At 44.6% G+C, this 18,910-nt stretch overlaps 1 protein-coding gene across 2 annotated transcripts in view; it reads left to right on the top strand.

The window, feature by feature from the left end:
- Positions 1-18,910, top strand: part of polq (polymerase (DNA directed), theta) — a 140,193-nt gene that overhangs the window by 64,459 nt on the left and 56,824 nt on the right. For both annotated transcript variants that reach the window (XM_070893556.1, XM_070893555.1), the window contains 2 exons: positions 13,134-13,323; positions 15,173-15,315. In XM_070893556.1, the coding sequence (XP_070749657.1) occupies positions 13,134-13,323; positions 15,173-15,315 (333 nt within the window). The remainder of the gene's footprint in view (positions 1-13,133; positions 13,324-15,172; positions 15,316-18,910) is intronic.

Below are 18,910 nucleotides of genomic sequence, written 5' to 3'. Positions count from 1 at the left end.
CTTATAAACTCCAATGAGTATAGGCTCAACCTTTCTTCATAAAACAACCCCTTCATCTCAGGAATCAACCTCGTGAACCTTCTCTGAACTGCATCCAATGCAGGTATATCCCTTCTTAAATAAGACGACAAAAACTGTATGCAGTACTCCGTGTGGTCTCACCAATACCCTGTATAGTTGTAGCGAGACTTCCCTACTTTTATACTCTATCCTCCTTGCAATAAAGGCCAACATTGTATTTGCTTTCCTGATTGCTTGCTGTACCTAACTTTTTGTATTTCATGTACAAGGACCCTCAGATTCCTCTATACCTCAGCATTTTGTAATCTCTCCCCATTTAAATAATAATTTGCTTTTTTATTTTTCCGACCAAAGTGGATGACCTCACATTTTCCCACATGATACTCCATCTGCCAAATGTTTGCCTACTCACTTAGCCTGTCTATATCCCTTTGCTGATTTGTTGTGTCCTCCTCACAACTTGCTTCCCCACCTATCTTTGTATCATCAGCAAATTTGGCTACATTACACTCAGTCCCTCCATCCAAGTCATTAATATAGTTTGTAAATAGTTGAGGCCCCAGGACTGATACCTGTGGCATCCCACTGGTTACAGTTTGCCAAGCTGAAAATGACCCATGTATCCCGATTCTCTGTTTTCTGTTAGTTAGCCAATCCTCTATCCATGCTAATATATTACCCCTAACCCGGTGAGCTCTTATCTTGTGCAGTAACCTTTTATGTGGCCCTTTATCGAATGCCTTTTGGAAATCCAAATACACGACATCTACTGGTTCCCCTTTATCCACTCTGCTCATTACATCCTCAAAGAACTCCAGCACTTTTGTCAAACATTTCCCTTTCATAAAACCATGCTGACTCTGCTTGACTGCATTATGATTTTCTAAATGTCCTGCTACTATTTCCTTAATAATGTACTCCAGCTTTTTCCCGATGACGGATGTTAGGCCAACTGGTCTATAGTTTTGTGCTTTCTGTCTCCCTCCTTTCTTAAATGGGGGCGTAACATTTGCAGTTTTCCAATCTGCTGAGACCTCTCCAGAATCCAGGGAATTTTGGTAGATTACAGCCAAAGCATCAACTATCTCTGCAGCCATTTATTTTAAGACCCTAGGATACAGGCCATCAGGTCCAGGGCACTTGTCCACCTTTAGTCCCATTAGTTTGCCTAGTACATTTTCTGTAGTAATAGTGATTGCTTTAAGTTCCCCCCCTCCCAATAGCCCCTTGATTATCAATTTTTGGCATGCTTTTAGTGTCTTCTATCATGAAGACCCGTACAAAATATTTGTTCAAAATCTCTGCCATTTCTCTGTTTCCCATTATTAATTCCCCAGTCTCATCCTCTAAGGGACCAACGTTTACTTTAGCTACTCTCTTCCTTTTTATACACCTGTAGAAGCTCTTACTGTCTGTTTTTATATTCCTTGCTAGTTTACTCTCGTAATCTATCTTCTCTCTGTTATTTTTTTTAGTTGTCCTTTGCTGGTTTCTAAAAATTTCCCAATCCTCTGGCCTTCCACTATTCTTTGCAACATTGTATGCCTTTGTTTTCAATTTGATACCAACCTTTACTTCCTTAGTTAGCCACGGATGGTTCATCCTTTTCTTGGAGTTTTTCTTTCTCACTGGAATATATCTTAACTGAGAGTTATGAAATAGCTCCTTAAATGTTTGCCACTGCTCATCTACCGTCTTACCCTTTAATCTATTTTCCCAGTCCACTTTAGCCAACTCTGCCTTCATACCTTTGTAATTGCCTTTATTTAAGTTCAGGACACTAGTGTGAGACTTAGCTTTCTCACCCTCAAATTTGAAATTCTACAATGCTATGATCACTCTTCCCAAGAGGATCCTTTACTATGAGATAATTAATTAATCCAGTCTCATTACAAATTACCAGATCTAAAATAGTCTGCTCCCTGCTTGGTTCCACATCGTCTTGTTCTGAGAAACTATCACGAATACACTCCATGAACTCTTCCTCAAGGCTACCTTTGCCAATTTGATTTGTCCAATCAATATGAAGATTAAAATCACCCATGATTATTGTCGTACCTCTCTTACAAGCCTCCATTATTTCTTGATTTATACTCTGTCCTACAGTGTAGCTACTGTTAGGGGATCTATAGACTACTCCCACCAGTGATTTCTTTCCCTTATTATTTCTTAACTCCACCCAAACTGATTCCACATCTTAATCTTCTGAGCCAGTATCATTTCTCATTACTGCACCAATCTCATCCTTTATTAACAGAGCTACACCACCTCCTTTTCCTTTCTGCCTATCCTTCCAAAATGTCATACCCCTAAATATTCAGTTCCCAGCCTTGGTCACTTGCAACCACGTCTCTGAAATAGCTATCAGATCATACCCATTTATTTCAATTTGTTCTGTCAACTCATCTATCTTGTTATGAATGTTGCGTGCATTCAGATAAAGAGCTTTTAATTTTGTCTTTTTATCATTGTTCCCGCCTCTGACCCCACTTTCTGATGCACTCTTATGTTTATATGCTCTGTCCCTTCCTGTCACACTCTGGTAATCATTACCCCATTGCTACGCTGCACTATTCTCCTTTCTTTTTGACTTTTAAAATTTCCGCGCATCTGATCCTCCACCCCGCCCCCACTGCTATTTAGTTTAAAGCCCTACCTACACACCTAGTTATTCGATTCACCAGGTCACTGGTCCAAGCTTGATTCTAGTGAAGCCCATCCCAATGGAACAGCTCCCTCTTATCCCAGTACTGATGCCAGTGCCCCATGACTCAAAACCCATTTCTCCCACACCAATCTTTTGAACCACACATTCATCTCTCTGATGTTATTTACCGTATGCAAATTTGCTCGTGGCTCGGGTAGTAATCCAGAGATTATTACCTTTGTGGTTCTGCTTTTTAAATTCAGCCCCTAGCTGCTCATACTCCCCAGCAGAACCTCTTTCTTTGTCCTACCTATGTCATTGGTAACTACATGGACGGCGACAACTGGATCTTTCCCCTCCCACTCCAAGTTCCTCTCCAGCCCAGAGGAGATGTCCTTAACCCTAGCACCAGGCAGGCAACACAGCCTTCAGGGCTCACGATCTCGACTGTAGAAAACAGGATCTATCCACAAGATCATACAAATCCCCTGGGAGGTCAGACGCACCAACATTAGCCTCCTTGACAGGCCAACATTCCCAGCATTGAAGCACTGACCACACTTGATCAGCTCCACTGGGCAGGCCACATTGTCTGCATGCCAGACACGAGACTCCCAAAGCAAGCGCTCTACTTGGAACTCCTTCACGGAAAACGAGCCAAAGGTGGGCAGAGGAAACATTACAAGGACACCCTCAAAACCTCCCTGATAAATTGCAACATCCCCACTGACACCTGGTAGTCCCTGGCCAAAGACCGCCCTAAGTGGAGGAAGTGCATCCAGGAGGGTGCTGAGCACCTCGAATCTCCTCGCCGAGAGCATGCAGAAATCAAGTGCAGGCAGCGGAAAGAGCATGCGGCAAACCTGTCCCACCCTCCCCTACCCTCAACGACTATCTGTCCCACCTGTGACAGGGACTGTGGCTCTCGTATTGGACTGTTCAGCCACCTAAGGACTCATTTTAAGAGTGGAAGCAAGTCTTCCTCGATTCTGAGGGACTGTCTATGACTGCCTATCCTACTAACTATACTGTCCCCTACCACTACAACATTTCTTTTGACTCCCCCAACTTGAAAACTTAATTAATTCAATAAAATACAACAGAGTTGGCAGGGCAGGTGATATGTTGCAGCTGTAGCATGTGAGACACCAGTGTGGTGAGCTGGAGTCTGATGGTGCTGTGGTCAGTTTGCTCATCCAACCTGATACCTGTTGGACAAGAGCAAGGGCTGATGCTTCTCCATCACTACATCCTGGGTCCCTATACATGCCTCACTCATAGTCACACCCTCCTGTCCCTGGCCACAGACCAAATTTGAATTATTTAACCGATGGGGTGTGACTTTCTGCTGGAACAGTGTCCAGGTAACTCTCCTCCTCCCTAATGTGTCGCAGCATCTGAAACTTGGACTCCAGCTCACCAATCAGAAATGAAGTTCCTTGAGCCGCCAACACTTACTGCAGTTGTGGTTGCCATGGATACTGTTGTCCACCAGCTCCCACATTGCCTGCCCTGCCATCTCTATTGTATATTATTGAATTAATTACGTTTTCAAGTTTGGAAATATCAATTATCTATGGTTAGTTTTTAATCCCGGTTCTTAAATTAAAGCAATGCCCAAGTTTCGAAAAAAAGAGAATAATACTGACCACCCAATCACGTGCTTTCCTGTGACGTCACACTTTGATTTCTTTTTAGGTCTCTTTCCTCACAGGACTGTTTGCGCTGCTCTGAGTTCGCTCTTCGAATCTCACAGCTGCTCTGAGCTCGCTCTGAGTTCGCTCTTTGAATCTCCCGGCTGCACTGAGCTCGCTCTGAGTTCGCTCTTTGAATCTCACAGCTGCTCTGAGCTCGCTCTGAGTTCGCTCTTTGAATCTCCCGGCTGCACTGAGCTCGCTCTGAGTTCGCTCTTTGAATCTCCCGGCTGCACTGAGCTCGCTCTGAGTTCGCTCTTCGAATCTCACAGCTGCTCTGAGCTCGCTCTGAGTTCGCTCTTCGAATCTCCCGGCTGCTCTGAGCTCGCTCCGAGTTCGCTCTTCGAATCTCCCGGCTGCACTGAGCTCGCTCTGAGTTCGCTCTTCGAATCTCACAGCTGCACTGAGCTCGCTCTGAGCTCGCTCTTCGAATCTCACAGCTGCACTGAGCTCGCTCTGAGTTCGCTCTTCGAATCTCCCGGCTGCACTGAGCTCGCTCTGAGTTCGCTCTTCGAATCTCCCGGCTGCACTGAGCTCGCTCTGAGCTCGCTCTTCGAATCTCACAGCTGCTCTGAGCTCGCTCTTCGAATCTCACAGCTGCACTGAGCTCGCTCTGAGTTCGCTCTTCGAATCTCCCGGCTGCACTGAGCTCGCTCTGAGTTCGCTCTTCGAATCTCCCGGCTGCACTGAGCTCGCTCTGAGTTCGCTCTTCGAATCTCCCGGCTGCACTGAGCTCGCTCTGAGTTCGCTCTTCGAATCTCACAGCTGCACTGAGCTCGCTCTGAGTTCGCTCTTCGAATCTCCCGGCTGCTCTGAGTTCGCTCTTCGAACCTCACAGCTGCTCTGAGCTCGCTCTGAGTTCGCTCTTCGAATCTCCCGGCTGCTCTGAGCTCGCTCAGAGTTCGCTCTTCGAATCTCCCGGCTGCTCTGAGCTCGCTCTGAGTTCGCTCTTCGAATCTCACAGCTGCACTGAGCTCGCTCTGAGTTCGCTCTTCGAACCTCACAGCTGCACTGAGCTCGCTCTGAGCTTGCTGTTCGAATCTCACAGCTGCTCTGAGCTCGCTCTGAGTTCGCTCTTCGAATCTCACAGCTGCTCTGAGCTCGCTCTGAGTTCGCTCTTCGAATCTCACAGCTGCTCTGAGCTCGCTCTGAGTTCGCTCTTTGAATCTCCCGGCTGCTCTGAGCTCGCTCTGAGCTTGCTGTTCGAATCTCCCGGCTGCTCTGAGCTCGCTCAGAGACTGGGTGATAAACTCCAAATGGTTCCTTGTCGATGAGCTAAGGTGAAGGAGTTGAGGAATAAACACAGAAAATGCTGGAAATACTCAGTAGGTCAGGCAGCTTCTGTGGAGAGAGAAACAAAGTTATAGGGCTCAATATTCCCCAATGCGTTTTTTTGGCGTATTTGAAGAGTTAAACCAGTTTTTTTGGGGCCTGACTATGGCAAAAAAAAAACGTGAAAGTTTCCCCGTTGTAATTTTTGAACTTGGCGCCGTGCAGCCTGTCCTTTTGCTTTGGAGGGTGGAGCCTAAGGTCTGCGCCGAAAAAAAAAAAGAAGTTTTCTACGTGACTGGTGTGGGCGCGCATGCCCAGTACACCTCCCGGTCTGCATTCAGCCATTTTTAAAGAGCCAGTTGCGTTTGAGAACTTTTCTTCTTAGTAGAAAAAATCGGAGCTGCAATATGCGACTCGGCTCAAGGACCAAGAATTTCTCACAGGACAAAGTGGAGGCACTGGTTACTGTAATTGAGGCCAGATGACACGAGCTGGACACCAGCAGAGGTCAACTAAAAGTTACAGATAAAAGAAATGAAGAAATGCAGGAACCACCTTTCACAAGATTACTGCGCAATGGTGACCACCCCGAGGTCTGGAGGCCATTGCAAAAAGAAGTGGTGGGACCTTAGTCAAGCAGTTGGTGTAAGTAATATTTTCATTTATTTACTGGAATTGCAATTGTTAATTTGACCATCTGTATGTCTCACCCAGCAGAAAGACACCCTCTCTAAAAAGTTATATTTTCATCTTTGCAGAGGAAGGTGGCACACAACAAAAGAGAGAGAACTCGAACAGGAGAAGACCCGACAAATAGAAACATAGAAACATAGAAAATAGGTGCAGGAGTAGGCCATTCGGCCCTTCTAGCCTGCACCGCCATTCAATGAGTTCATGGCTGAACATTCAACTTCAGTACCCCATTCCTGCTTTCTCGCCATACCCCTTGATCCCCCTAGCAGTAAGGACCTCATCTAACTCCTTTTTGAATATATTTAGTGAATTGGCCTCAACAACTTTCTGTGGTAGAGAATTCCACAGGTTCACCACTCTCTGGGTGAAGAAGTTCCTCCGCATCTCGGTCCTAAATGGCTTACCCCTTATCCTTAGACTGTGACCCCTGGTTCTGGACTTCCCCAACATTGGGAACATTCTTCCTGCATCTAACCTGTCTAACCCAGTCAGAATTTTATATGTTTCTATGAGGTCCCCTCTCATTCTTCTGAACTCCAGTGAATACAAGCCCAGTTGATCCAGTCTTTCTTGATAGGTCAGTCCCGCCATCCCGGGAATCAGTCTGGTGAACCTTCGCTGCACTCCCTCAATAGCAAGAATGTCCTTCCTCAGGTTAGGAGACCAAAACTGTACACAATACTCCAGGTGTGGCCTCACCAATGCCCTGTACAACTGTAGCAACACCTCCCTGCCCCTGTACTCAAATCCCCTTGCTATGAAGGCCAACATGCCATTTGCTTTCTTAACCGCCTGCTGCACCTGCATGCCAACCTTCAATGACTGATGTACCATGACACCCAGGTCTCTTTGCACCTCCCCTTTGCCTAATCTGTCACCATTCAGATAATAGTCTGTCTCTCTGTTTTTACCACCAAAGTGGATAACCTCACATTTATCCACATTATACTTCATCTGCCATGCATTTGCCCACTCACCTAACCTATCCAAGTCGCTCTGCAGCCTCACAGCATCCTCCTCGCAGCTCACACTGCCACCCAACTTAGTGTCATCCGCAAATTTGGAGATACTACATTTAATCCCCTCATCTAAATCATTAATGTACAGTGTAAACAGCTGGGGCCCCAGCACAGAACCTTGCGGTACCCCACTAGTCACTGCCTGCCATTCTGAAAAGTACCCATTTACTCCTACTCTTTGCTTCCTGTCTGACAACCAGTTCTCAATCCATGTCAGTACACTACCCCCAATCCCATGTGCTCTAACTTTGCACATCAATCTCTTGTGTGGGACCTTGTCGAACGCCTTCTGAAAGTCCAAATATACCACATCAACTGGTTCTCCCTTATCCACTCTACTGGAAACATCCTCAAAAAATTCCAGAAGATTTGTCAAGCATGATTTCACTTTCACAAATCCATGCTGACTTGGACCTATCATGTCACCTCTTTCCAAATGCACTGCTATGACATCCTTAATAATTGATTCCATCATTTTACCCACTACCGATGTCAGGCTGACCGGTCTATAATTCCCTGTTTTCTCTCTCCCTCCTTTTTTAAAAAGTGGGGTTACATTGGCTACCCTCCACTCCATAGGAACTGATCCAGAGTCAATGGAATGTTGGAAAATGACTGTCAACGCATCCACTATTTCCAAGGCCACCTCCTTAAGTACTCTGGGATGCAGTCCATCAGGCCCTGGGGATTTATCGGCCTTCAATCCCATCAATTTCCCCAACACAATTTCCCGGCTAATAAGGATTTCCCTCAGTTCCTCCTCCTTACTAGACCCCCCGACCCCTTTTATAACCGGAAGGTTGTTCGTGTCCTCCTTCGTGAATACCGAACCAAAGTACTTGTTCAATTGGTCCGCCATTTCTTTGTTCCCCGTTATGACTTCCCCTGATTCTGACTGCAGGGGACCTACATTTGTCTTTACTAACCTTTTTCTCTTTACATATCTATAGAAACTTTTGCAATCCGTCTTAATGTTCCCTGCAAGCTTCTTCTCATACTCCATTTTCCCTGCCCTAATCAAACCCTTTGTCCTCCTCTGCTGAGTTCTAAATTTCTCCCAGTCCCCAGGTTCGCTGCTATTTCTGGCCAATTTGTATGCCACTTCCTTGGCTTTAATACTATCCCTGATTTCCCTTGATAGCCACGGTTGAGCCACCTTCCCTTTTTTATTTCTATGCCAGACAGGAATGTACAATTGTTGTAGTTCATCCATGCGGTCTCTAAATGTCTGCCATTGCCCATCCACAGTCAACCCCTTAAGTATCATTCGCCAATCCATCTCAGCCAATTCACGCCTCATACCTTCAAAGTTAGCCTTCTTTAAGTTCTGGACCATGGTCTCTGAATTAATTGTTTCATTCTCCATCCTAATGCAGAATTCCACCATATTATGGTCACTCTTCCCCAAGGAGCCTCGCACAACGAGATTGCTAATTAATCCTTTCTCATTACATAACACCCAGTCTAAGATGGCCTCCCCCCTAGTTGGTTCCTCGACATATTGGTCTAAAAAACCATCCCTTATGCACTCCAGAAAATCCTCCTCCACCGTATTGCTTCCAGTTTGGTTAGCCCAATCTATGTGCATATTAAAGTCACCCATTACAACTGCTGCACCTTTATTGCACGCACTCCTAATTTCCTGTTTGATGCCCTCCCCAACATCACTACTACTGTTTGCACCCATTGACACCCTTGGAAGACAGGATCGCTGCTTTGATGGTTCCTGCCTGGAGAAAAGCAACCACCACTGCACTAGCTGGGCCCACACTCGAGGGAGAGGGTAAGTCCTGCAAATTTCACAGACTGGCTTTGCTAAATGTTAAGTGCTGCGTGGGCTAGCCATGCTTCGGTTCATGGGGATGTCTCCGTCAGCTACGCTTCGGTTGATGCAATGTGCTATCATTCATCGTGGTCCTTCAAATCAGCCTGCTGCCTGCGCTGTGTGAGCCTACTCATGCCACCCACCCTGCCCCCTCCTCTGCTGCTAACCACATGTCTGTTCTGTTATATTTTTCAGAACTTGAGGCCAACCCTGACGAGGCTGAAGCCGATGCAGCAGATGATTCAGACGCAGATGAGCCTGAAGAGGAGAACATCTTCCAATCCCACCTTCCAGACCAAGAGCATGGGGGGTGAGGGGAAGGGGGGAGGATGAAGCCACCACTGTTGTACTCACTCTGGAGGAGGTGCTGGTGTCACACATTGAGATACCACGCTCTTTCCTGAGTGTTGGTGCAAGAGGTGGGACATTTCCTAGTTTCACACTGTCCAAGGCTGCAGGTCCCAGTGGGATGCAGCTCGCCACACCCAGGGTGAGGAGGGGAAGGAGAGCTCGACAGCGCTCTCCTGAGATGCAGGATGTAACAGATGTGGTTCAGATGATGGCAATGCGTGGGGAGAGCATTGACCTTACCCGATCACTCCTGGACACCATCAGTGGGGTGGGTGATGAGGTATCAGGACTGTCAGGAGAAGTAACAACACTCTCGCGCAACATGGGAACACTGTCCAGGCACATTAGGGATGGATCGTTGCAGGTAGCTGATACACCGTCGGTGAACATTAGGGAGGGAAAGTCACAGGTAGCTGCTGCAATAAGGGAACACGCTCAGACCCCACGGCCATTGACGGAATCAACTGCCACTCCCACTCCAATCCCTAGGCCAACCTCTGAAGAGGCCCAAGCTGGGCCTTCCACATTACCGCCTGCCCACGCCGCCCCATCAAGAAGTGCGCGTTACCCGAGATGCTTGAAAGAATAAGCTTGATACCAACCTGAGAAACGCTGCACCGCCACCTGTGGGCAGAGGTGAAGTCACCAAGACCAAGCGCAGCGGGTGGTCTTAGAATAAGGTGGAGGAGAGATGGGTGCAGCCTTTCTTTGCTGCTGTTGTTGTTATTGTTGTTGTTATTGTTACTATTATGTTATTGTTATTTAACTGTTCTCAAATTAAAAGCTTTTTGTAAGTTTACAAGTTTAAAGTTTGATACAAGAATATTTTTATGAAAGTTAAGTACAAACAAGTGTTAAAATTTTGAATAAAATATATATTTTAAATTATAACTGAATCATTTCCATTATTTGTTCCATTAACACAGCACAGCATTACGGAACAGGTTCAAACAGTAAACATGGTCCATTTTGAATAGTTGCCGCTGAGCCTTCAGGCAGCAAAGCGTTCATGGATGAGCTGCTGGCACAAGGCTCGAGCAATCGTTAAAGGGGCTCAATGGCCCACCCTTCTCTGCCGTCATGCTCCGGGTTCAGGTAGTTACATGGCTTCCTCATCCTCCTCCTCGTCATCTGCATCTTCCTCCTCATCATCAGTCACTCTCACCTCAGGTGGGTCTTCTACTACCAGCTGCTGATGCCTCATGATGGCTAAGTTATGCAGCATGCAGCACACAACAGTGAACAGACCGACAATCTCAGGGGAATATAGCAAGTAGCCGCCAGAATGGTCCAGGCATCGGAAATGCTGCTTCAAGATGCCGTGGTCCTCTCTCTTATGCTGCGCGTTGCAATGTGCAACATGTTGTATTCCCGCTCAGCTTCTGTCCGGGTTACGCGTAGGGGCATCTTGAGACAGATGGTGAGGCCGTACCCTTTGTCCCCCAACAGCCAGCTCTGCCCTTCTGGATGCTGCTGAAACATGGCAGATATAGCATGTTCACATTGGATGAAAGCATCATGTGTGCTCCCAGGGTATCTCGCATCAATTGCCATGATGCGATGCATATTGTCACAGACGAGCTGCAAGTTCATCGAGTGGAAGCATTTTCTGTTCCTGTACATCTCAGAATCCTCCAAATGTGCTCGCAAGGCGATGTGGGTACAATCAATGCAGCCCTATCCCTTGGGGAAGCCAGCAATCCTGGAGAAGCCCACAGCCCTGTCACGCATTGCCTGGGCGGTCATGGGGAACTTTATATAGTCATTCCTCCGGGCATATAATGCAGCAGTCACCTGCCGAATGCAGATATGTGTTACATGTTGAGAAATGGTGCACACATCCCCAATTGTGGTCTGGAATGATCCAGATGCATAAAATGAAAGTGCAGCTCACCTTTACTTCAACTGACAAAGCAGCCCTTCTGACGCTCTAGGGTGCAGGTCTGCTTTTACTAACTCTCAGATCTGGGTTACAACTTATTTACGGAAACGCAGCCTTCTCACATAGTCTGCCTCACTCAGGTGCAGGTATGAACGCCTGTCTCGATATACCCGACGTGGGTAAGGCCTCCTGCCGATCATCCTTCGTGCTCTGAGGTTCCTCAGGTGATGCTGTCTAATCAATCATCTCCTCAGCACCATCATGCAGAAGACTTGGACGAGGTATGGTATTGTCAATATTGCCCCCATAATTAAATTATAGCATTGCAACAACCTTAAAACACTAGGACAAAGCACTCACACCTCTTCTTCCCTCTCTCTCTCTCTCTCCAAGGTGGATGCCCTAGTATAAACCACACCCTGGTGTGCGCATGCCAATAGGCTTGCTTACAGCGGGATTCTTGAATTTTTGATTTTTATCGAAGTACCACCCCTCCAGCGAACTTCTGCTCACCGAGCCCGAGGATCGGAGTGTCGGCCGGCAGAATTGCTCCCTCGCCCGGACACACAGGCTCTGGGCTCGGCTTCCACCACACACCCCCCTCAGGCTCCTTTTGAAACCGAGCCCCGAGGTCCTGTGTTCGGGTGAGGGAGCGATTCTGCCGGCCGACATTCCGACCCTCGAGCCCGGTGATGAGAGATTCGGTGGTGGGGGTGGTACTTTGAAAAAAATCTAAAATTCAAGAATTGCATTACGCTTCCAATTTCTCTCTTTTGACTTTCAAAAAATGAAGATTTTATGATGCATATTCTCTGCCTTCTTCACTCCCTCCAAAACTTTGGCAAAAAACAATGGCGTCTTTGTGCGCTGATTTTTGTTAAATACGCAGAAGGTTTTTTGAGAGTGGTCACATATGCCGTCGTAGAAAAAATGTAAGTTGGCCAAACTTGCTTAAATGGCAAAAACTGGCGCACGCATCAGGTTACGCCCCCCATGACATAAAAAAAATTGTACCTAAGTGAATTATGCTGGCGCAAAAACTTTGGGGAAATTTGGAGATTTTTATTTACTCCAAAAAACGGTGCATGCCAAAACAACAGCGCAGATAATTGGGGAAAATTGAGCCCAACCTTTCAGGTTGATGACCTTTCGTCCGAACTGGAAAAAATTAGCAATGTAACAAATTTTAAACAAGCGCACAGGCAGGGAAAGGGGAAGCGGAGGAAAGAACAAAAAGCTAGGTCTGTGATCGGTTGGAGGGCAGGAGTGATTATATGACAAAAAGTATGATGCTACAAAGCAAAAGGAGATGTTAATGGGTCAAGTAACTAAACAAAAGTTGAGTCTCGAAGTGGTATGAATGGAAATGGCAGAATCAACAACTGCCATGTGAAAAAATAGGGGCAGAGGTTATGGTTTGAAATAGTTGAACTCGATGTTGAGTCCAGAAGGCTGTAAAGTGCCCAAGCGAAAGATGAGATGCTGTTCCTCGAGCTTTACATTGAGCTTCCTTGGAACAGTGTAAGAGGCTGAGGCTATTTTTGACCCACAGACTGCAGTTGATTGAGAAAAATTTTGCTTTAAGGTTTGAGGTGGCTGGGAAGTGATGCACTATTAGAATTCTATGCTTATATTTAGTTTGGATTGTGAATGAAAATAAGCAAATCAGACTTGAATACTTTGGACATTGTAGGATTTCTAAAAGCTTTGACTCTTTAACTGGTTGCAGATAATAGTGGGCGGTGTCGCCAGTACCCCAAAAGATGTCCGTGTGTACGCCTCATGCACACTGTTGGCTGCCAGTCACCGTGAGAGTGAGGCAGCATCAATCCAGGGCAATGCTATTGAGGACTCAATAGAGTATCTAATGGAGAATGAGCTTATTCAGATACTGGAAGAAGACCAGGAAGGAGATAAAAGTAACTTTTTCTTTCACTTCTATTTTATCATTTGGCAAATAATAAAGTTTCACCCACTTTCTCATGTTTAGACAAACTGCCTGAATTGTACTCTTCTAAAACTAGTTCCACACTACATAACATCTGTTGTTAAACATTTGAATAATAGTCCTGTTTATTCACACAGGACAATCTGCTTTTTTAAAAATGATTTTTATGTTGTTTACCTTGTACTTTTTCAATTCAGTTTAATTTCCCCCAATTGTTTTAATATCCTGTGTCCAGTACTACTTGTGTGAACATTCAAACCTAATTCATTTCAATAGTGGCTTACTAATAATACGCCTGCATGTTGATCTATCTTGTACTTCAGCACACCACCGGTTATCGTTAACTTGCCTATTTTAATTTCTAGGTTGTTTTTGTAAGTTATTTTGTTTCTATGTCACCGTCGTCAATGGGAAAGGGTGAAAATCTGTTCCCAGATCTCTGTCTTTTCTGTTGCATTTCTGTTCTTTTTAGCCAAACCTGACCATGTGCGCCTGGATAATTGCTTTTTGACATAACCCCTCCAGTGAGGGAGCAGTTGGCCTCTGGTGTTTTCTGCATTAGCATGGCCCAGATCAGATTACAGTGTAAGGGGTGCATGGACGTTCACAAGCCTGCTGCACCAAAGCATTTCCCCATTTTTTTTTTTAAAGTTAAGATTTTCACTGATAACTGAAATTCCAGGGACATTCAATAATAAGGAATAAGCTAGAAATAAAATACAGGCCTCTATTTATGTCCGATTTCAAGTTTCTGATTACTTTCTCAATTTTCCCTTTTTATTTTCTTGTGTTCTCAAGTCTAGAGTCAATATTCTCTAGAGTTGAGAAGAATGAAAGGTGATCTCATTGAAACATACAAAATTCTTACAAGGCTTGACAGGGAGGATGTTTCCTCTGGCTGAGGAGTCTAGAACCAGGGGGCACAGTCTCAGAATAAGGGGTTGGCCATTTAGGACTGAGATGAGGAGAATCTTCTTCACTCAGAGGGTGGTGATTCTTTGGAATTCTCTACCCCAAAGTGCTGTGGAGGTTCAGTCTTTGAGTAAGACAGATTGATAGATTTTTGAATATTAAGGGAATCAAGCGATATGGGGACAGTGCAGGAAAGTGGAGTTTAGGTAGAAGATCAGCGATAATCTTATTGAATGGTTCGAGGGGCTGATTGGCCTACTTGTGCTCCTAATTCTTATGTTCTTGTGCACATACTTTCAGAATCTCTTCTGCTTTTATATATGTTGGAAAAAATCTTGGATATTTCAAAGGAATGTGTTTTTTCTATAATCTCAATACTTTCTGTCTTTTCTGTTGCATTTTAGTTCTTTTTATAATTTTTCCTTTTCCAATTTCTGAACAATTATTTTTTCTTGATTTCCTTATCTTATTGCAGATTAGTTTTCTGCCTGTGGCAGGCACATGCGTTTATTCTCTGGATCTTGTGTCAACTTCAGGTTTCTGTTCTGTCCCGATCATTCTGTTCTTTTTCCTCATGTAATTTAGTTTCACGATTTTTTTTCTAGAGAAAGGTTAATCAACCTGTGAACTTCTTGAATGAATCATGGCCATTTTAAAATTTCCTCAGTGTTTTGTTTAAGATACTAGATTATCAGACTACAGAGCAATGAAAATATTATTTTTGGCAAAATTGATTCACTTAGGACTTAACACAGTACTTGAGAACTAATTTGCAGAGTTATGGGGGGAAAAAGCTGGGGTGTGGGACTAAATTGGACAGCTCTTTCAAAGGCATGATGGGTCAAATGGCGGCCTCCTGTGCTGTAAGATTCTAACAGTTTAATTGTACTCAACTTTTTTTTTAATAGTTCAACTGTATCGTCCCACACAGCTGGGAGCAGCCACTCTCGCTTCTTCCCTGTCTCCTCCAGATGCACTGAGAATCTTTGCAGACTTACAAAAAGCAATGAAAGGATTTGTTTTGGAGAATGATCTTCATATTCTCTATCAGGTACATCGGGCATTTTTTTTGCTGTTTAGCATTAGTTGTGTTTATCATATTGCATATGGAATCTAGTGGAGTGCGGTTGGGGGTCCACTGGGTTACTTCTTCTGGATTGCTGTCTAATGACCTCTGGTGGAAGTGTGCATTTTTGCACATTGGGTGTCAAATTTAGGCTCAGCTGTGATGAGCTGCCCCCACTCCCACAATTGAATAACTTACCAACGGTCACAGTCTAGGCATGTATATAAAGAATAGACACTTGATATACCAATACCGATGGAACTTTTTGCCCTCAAAATTGTAAGTTAAATTGCCATAGTTTTATTAAAGTCTTGCTAATGTTGCACTTTACTTTGTTTTTAAATGTATCCACTGTATCATCTTCAGTCGAAGGGGCATCGCTGTGGCTTCCAATAACATTTCTTGATTAACTCGCCAGGATATATGTTTGAGTGGTATAGGGATTCCCCCCAAACAGTTTGTTTACTTCACTTTCCAAGAGGGAAACCCTTTATGAATTTTTAAGATACATTTTTAGCTTTGGGACCTAATATGGAAATGGTGGAGTTTATTTTAAGGCAGAGTCTGAATTCTTTATCTTTTGGCACATTGAGCTAGTTTGACTTTGACATCTGTCTGTAAAGGACTCTTATCCCCTATAATAGCATAGATGCATTTAAGTGGAAACTAGATAATTATATGGAGAAAGGAATAACAGGAAATGCTGATAGGATGAGATGAAGTAGGGTGGGAGGAGATTTGTGTGGAGCATAAACACCAGCATGGACCAGTTGGGTTGAATGGCCTGTTTGTAATGTCATTACTATGTAATTCTATGTAATAAACCGCACTAGTTAATTCAGCAGAGCCGGCCAGCAGCATGATTGGTTATTATGCACAGCTGTGACTGACAGCTTGAAAATGTGATTTTGGATTTGAAGTTAAATGGAAAGCCCAAGTAGATGTGACAATTCTGAAATTTTAAATCTGTTCAGGAGTTTATACATGCATTTGAAAATGGTTATATTTAGAATTCACATCAACATAATTAAAATATTTGTTTCTGCAATATTTATATCTTTATCCCTCTTGGGTCTCTGCTTTTCTCTCTCCAAAGGCTGCCATTTGTGCTCCAGCTCCACTGTCTGGCTTCCCTTTGAGTCTTTTGGTTTTGCTTCTCCCAACCCCTCCATCACTTGAGTGCTCCTAGTCACCTGTTCTCCAAGCCATGTTCCCCAAAATTGGGGTACAGCGGCCTGCTGCTGTAGATCAGTGGCATGTGTTTTATGTGGGTGGACACCCTCATTCAGACTTGCTGAGTGATGTTCTTCTGATTCTGAAAGTTCTGGATCAGCACTCACAAAATTAAGTTGATCTATTGGAGCTGAGGCTTATGTCCTTCTAAAAGGACAAAGGATGTTAAAAAAACAAGCCTGAAGGCTTTGTGTCTGAATGCAAGGAGTATCCGTAATAAGGTGGATGAATTAACTGTGCAAATAGATGTTAACAGATATGATGTGATTGGGATTACAGAGACGTGGCTCCAGGATGATCAGGGCTGGGAACTCAACATCCAGGGGTATTCAACGTTCAGGAAGCAGAGAATAAAAGGAAAAGGAGGTGGGGTAGCATTGCTGGTTAAAGAGGAGATTAATGCAATAGTTAGGAAGGATATTAGCTTGGATGATGTGGAATCTATATGGGTAGAGCTGCAGAACACCAAAGGGAAAAAAATGTTAGCGGGAGTTGTGTACAGACCTCCAAACAGTAGTAGTGATGTTGGAGAGTGCGTCAAACAGGAAATTAGGGGCGCATGCAATAAAGGTGCAGCAGTTATAATGGGTGACTTTAATATGCATATAGATTGGGCTAACCAAACTGGAAGCAATACGGTGGAGGAGGATTTCCTGGAGTGCATAAGGGATGGTTTCCTAGACCAATATGTCAAGGAACTAAGTAGGGGGAGGCCATCTTAGACTGGGTGTTGTGTAACGAGAGAGTATTAATTAGCAATCTCGTTGTGTGAGGCCCCTTGGGGAAGAGTGACCATAATATGGTGGAGTTCTACATTAGGATGGAGAATTAAACAGTTAATTCAGAGACCATGGTCCAGAACTTAAAGAAGGGTAACTTTGAAGGTATGAGGCGTGAATTGGCTCGGATAGATTGGCGAATGATACTTAAGAGGTTGACTGTGGATGGGCAATGGCAGACATTTAGAGATTGCATGGATGAACTACAACAATTGTACATCCCTGTCTGACGTAAAAATAAAAAAGGGAAGGTGGCTCAACCATGGCTATCAAGGGAAATCAGGGATCGTATTAAAGCCAAGGAAGTGGCATACAAATTGGCCGGAAATAGCAGTGAACCTGGGGACTGGGAGAAATTTAGAACTCAGCAGAGGAGGACAAAGGGTTTGATTAGGGCAGGGAAAATGGAGTACGAGAGGAAGCTTGCAGGGAACATTAAGACGGACTGCAAAAGCTTCTATAGATATGTAAAGAGAAAAAGGTTAGTAAAGACAAACGTAGGTCCCCTGCAGTCAGAATCAGGGGAAGTCATAACGGGGAACAAAGAAATGGCAGACCAATTGAACCAGTACTTTGGTTCGATATTCACTAAGGAGGACACAAACAACCTTCCGGATATAAAAGGGGTCAGAGGGTCTAGTAAGGAGGAGGAACTGAGGGAAATCTTTATTAGTCGGGAAATTGTGTTGGGGAAATTGATGGGATTGAAGGCCGATAAATCCCCAGGGCCTGATGGACTGCATCCCAGAGTACTTAAGGAGGTGGCCTTGGAAATAGCGGATGCATTGACAGTCATTTTCCAACATTCCATAGACTCTGGATTAGTTCCTATGGAGTGGAGGGTAGCCAATGTAACCCCACTTTTTAAAAAAGGAGGGAGAGAGAAAACAGGGAATTATAGACCGGTCAGCCTACCGGTCAGTAGTGGGTAAAATGATGGAATCAATTATTAAGGATGTCATAGCAGCACATTTGGAAAGAGGTGACATGATAAGTCCAAGTCAGCATGGATTTGTGAAAGGGAAATCATGCTTGACAAATCTTCTGGAATTTTTTGAGGATGTTTCCAGTAGAGTGGGCAAGGGAGAACCAGTTGATGTGGTGCATTTGGACTTTCAGAAGGCTTTCGACAAGGTCCCACACAGGAGATTAATGTGCAAAGTTAAAGCACATGGGATTGGGGGTAGTGTGCTGACGTGGATTGAGAACTGGTTGGCAGACAGGAAGCAAAGAGTAGGAGTAAATGGGTACTTTTCAGAATGGCAGGCAGTGACTAATGGGGTACCGCAAGGTTCTGTGCTGAGGCCCCAGCTGGTTACATTGTACATTAATGATTTAGAAAAGGGGATTAAATGTAGTATCTCCAAATTTGCAGATGACACCAAGTTGGGTGGCAGTGTGAGCTGCGAGGCGGATGCTATGAGGCTGCAGAGTGACTTGGATAGGTTAGGTAAATGGGTAAATGCATGGCAGATGAAGTATAATGTGGATAAATGTGAGGTTATCCACTTTGGTGGTAAAAACAGAACGACAGACTATTATTTGAATGGTGACAGATTAGGAAAAGG

This window comes from Pristiophorus japonicus, chromosome 11, assembly GCF_044704955.1.
Source record: "Pristiophorus japonicus isolate sPriJap1 chromosome 11, sPriJap1.hap1, whole genome shotgun sequence".
Taxonomy (NCBI): domain Eukaryota; kingdom Metazoa; phylum Chordata; class Chondrichthyes; family Pristiophoridae; genus Pristiophorus; species Pristiophorus japonicus.
This window is presented reverse-complemented; position numbering and strand designations above follow the sequence as displayed.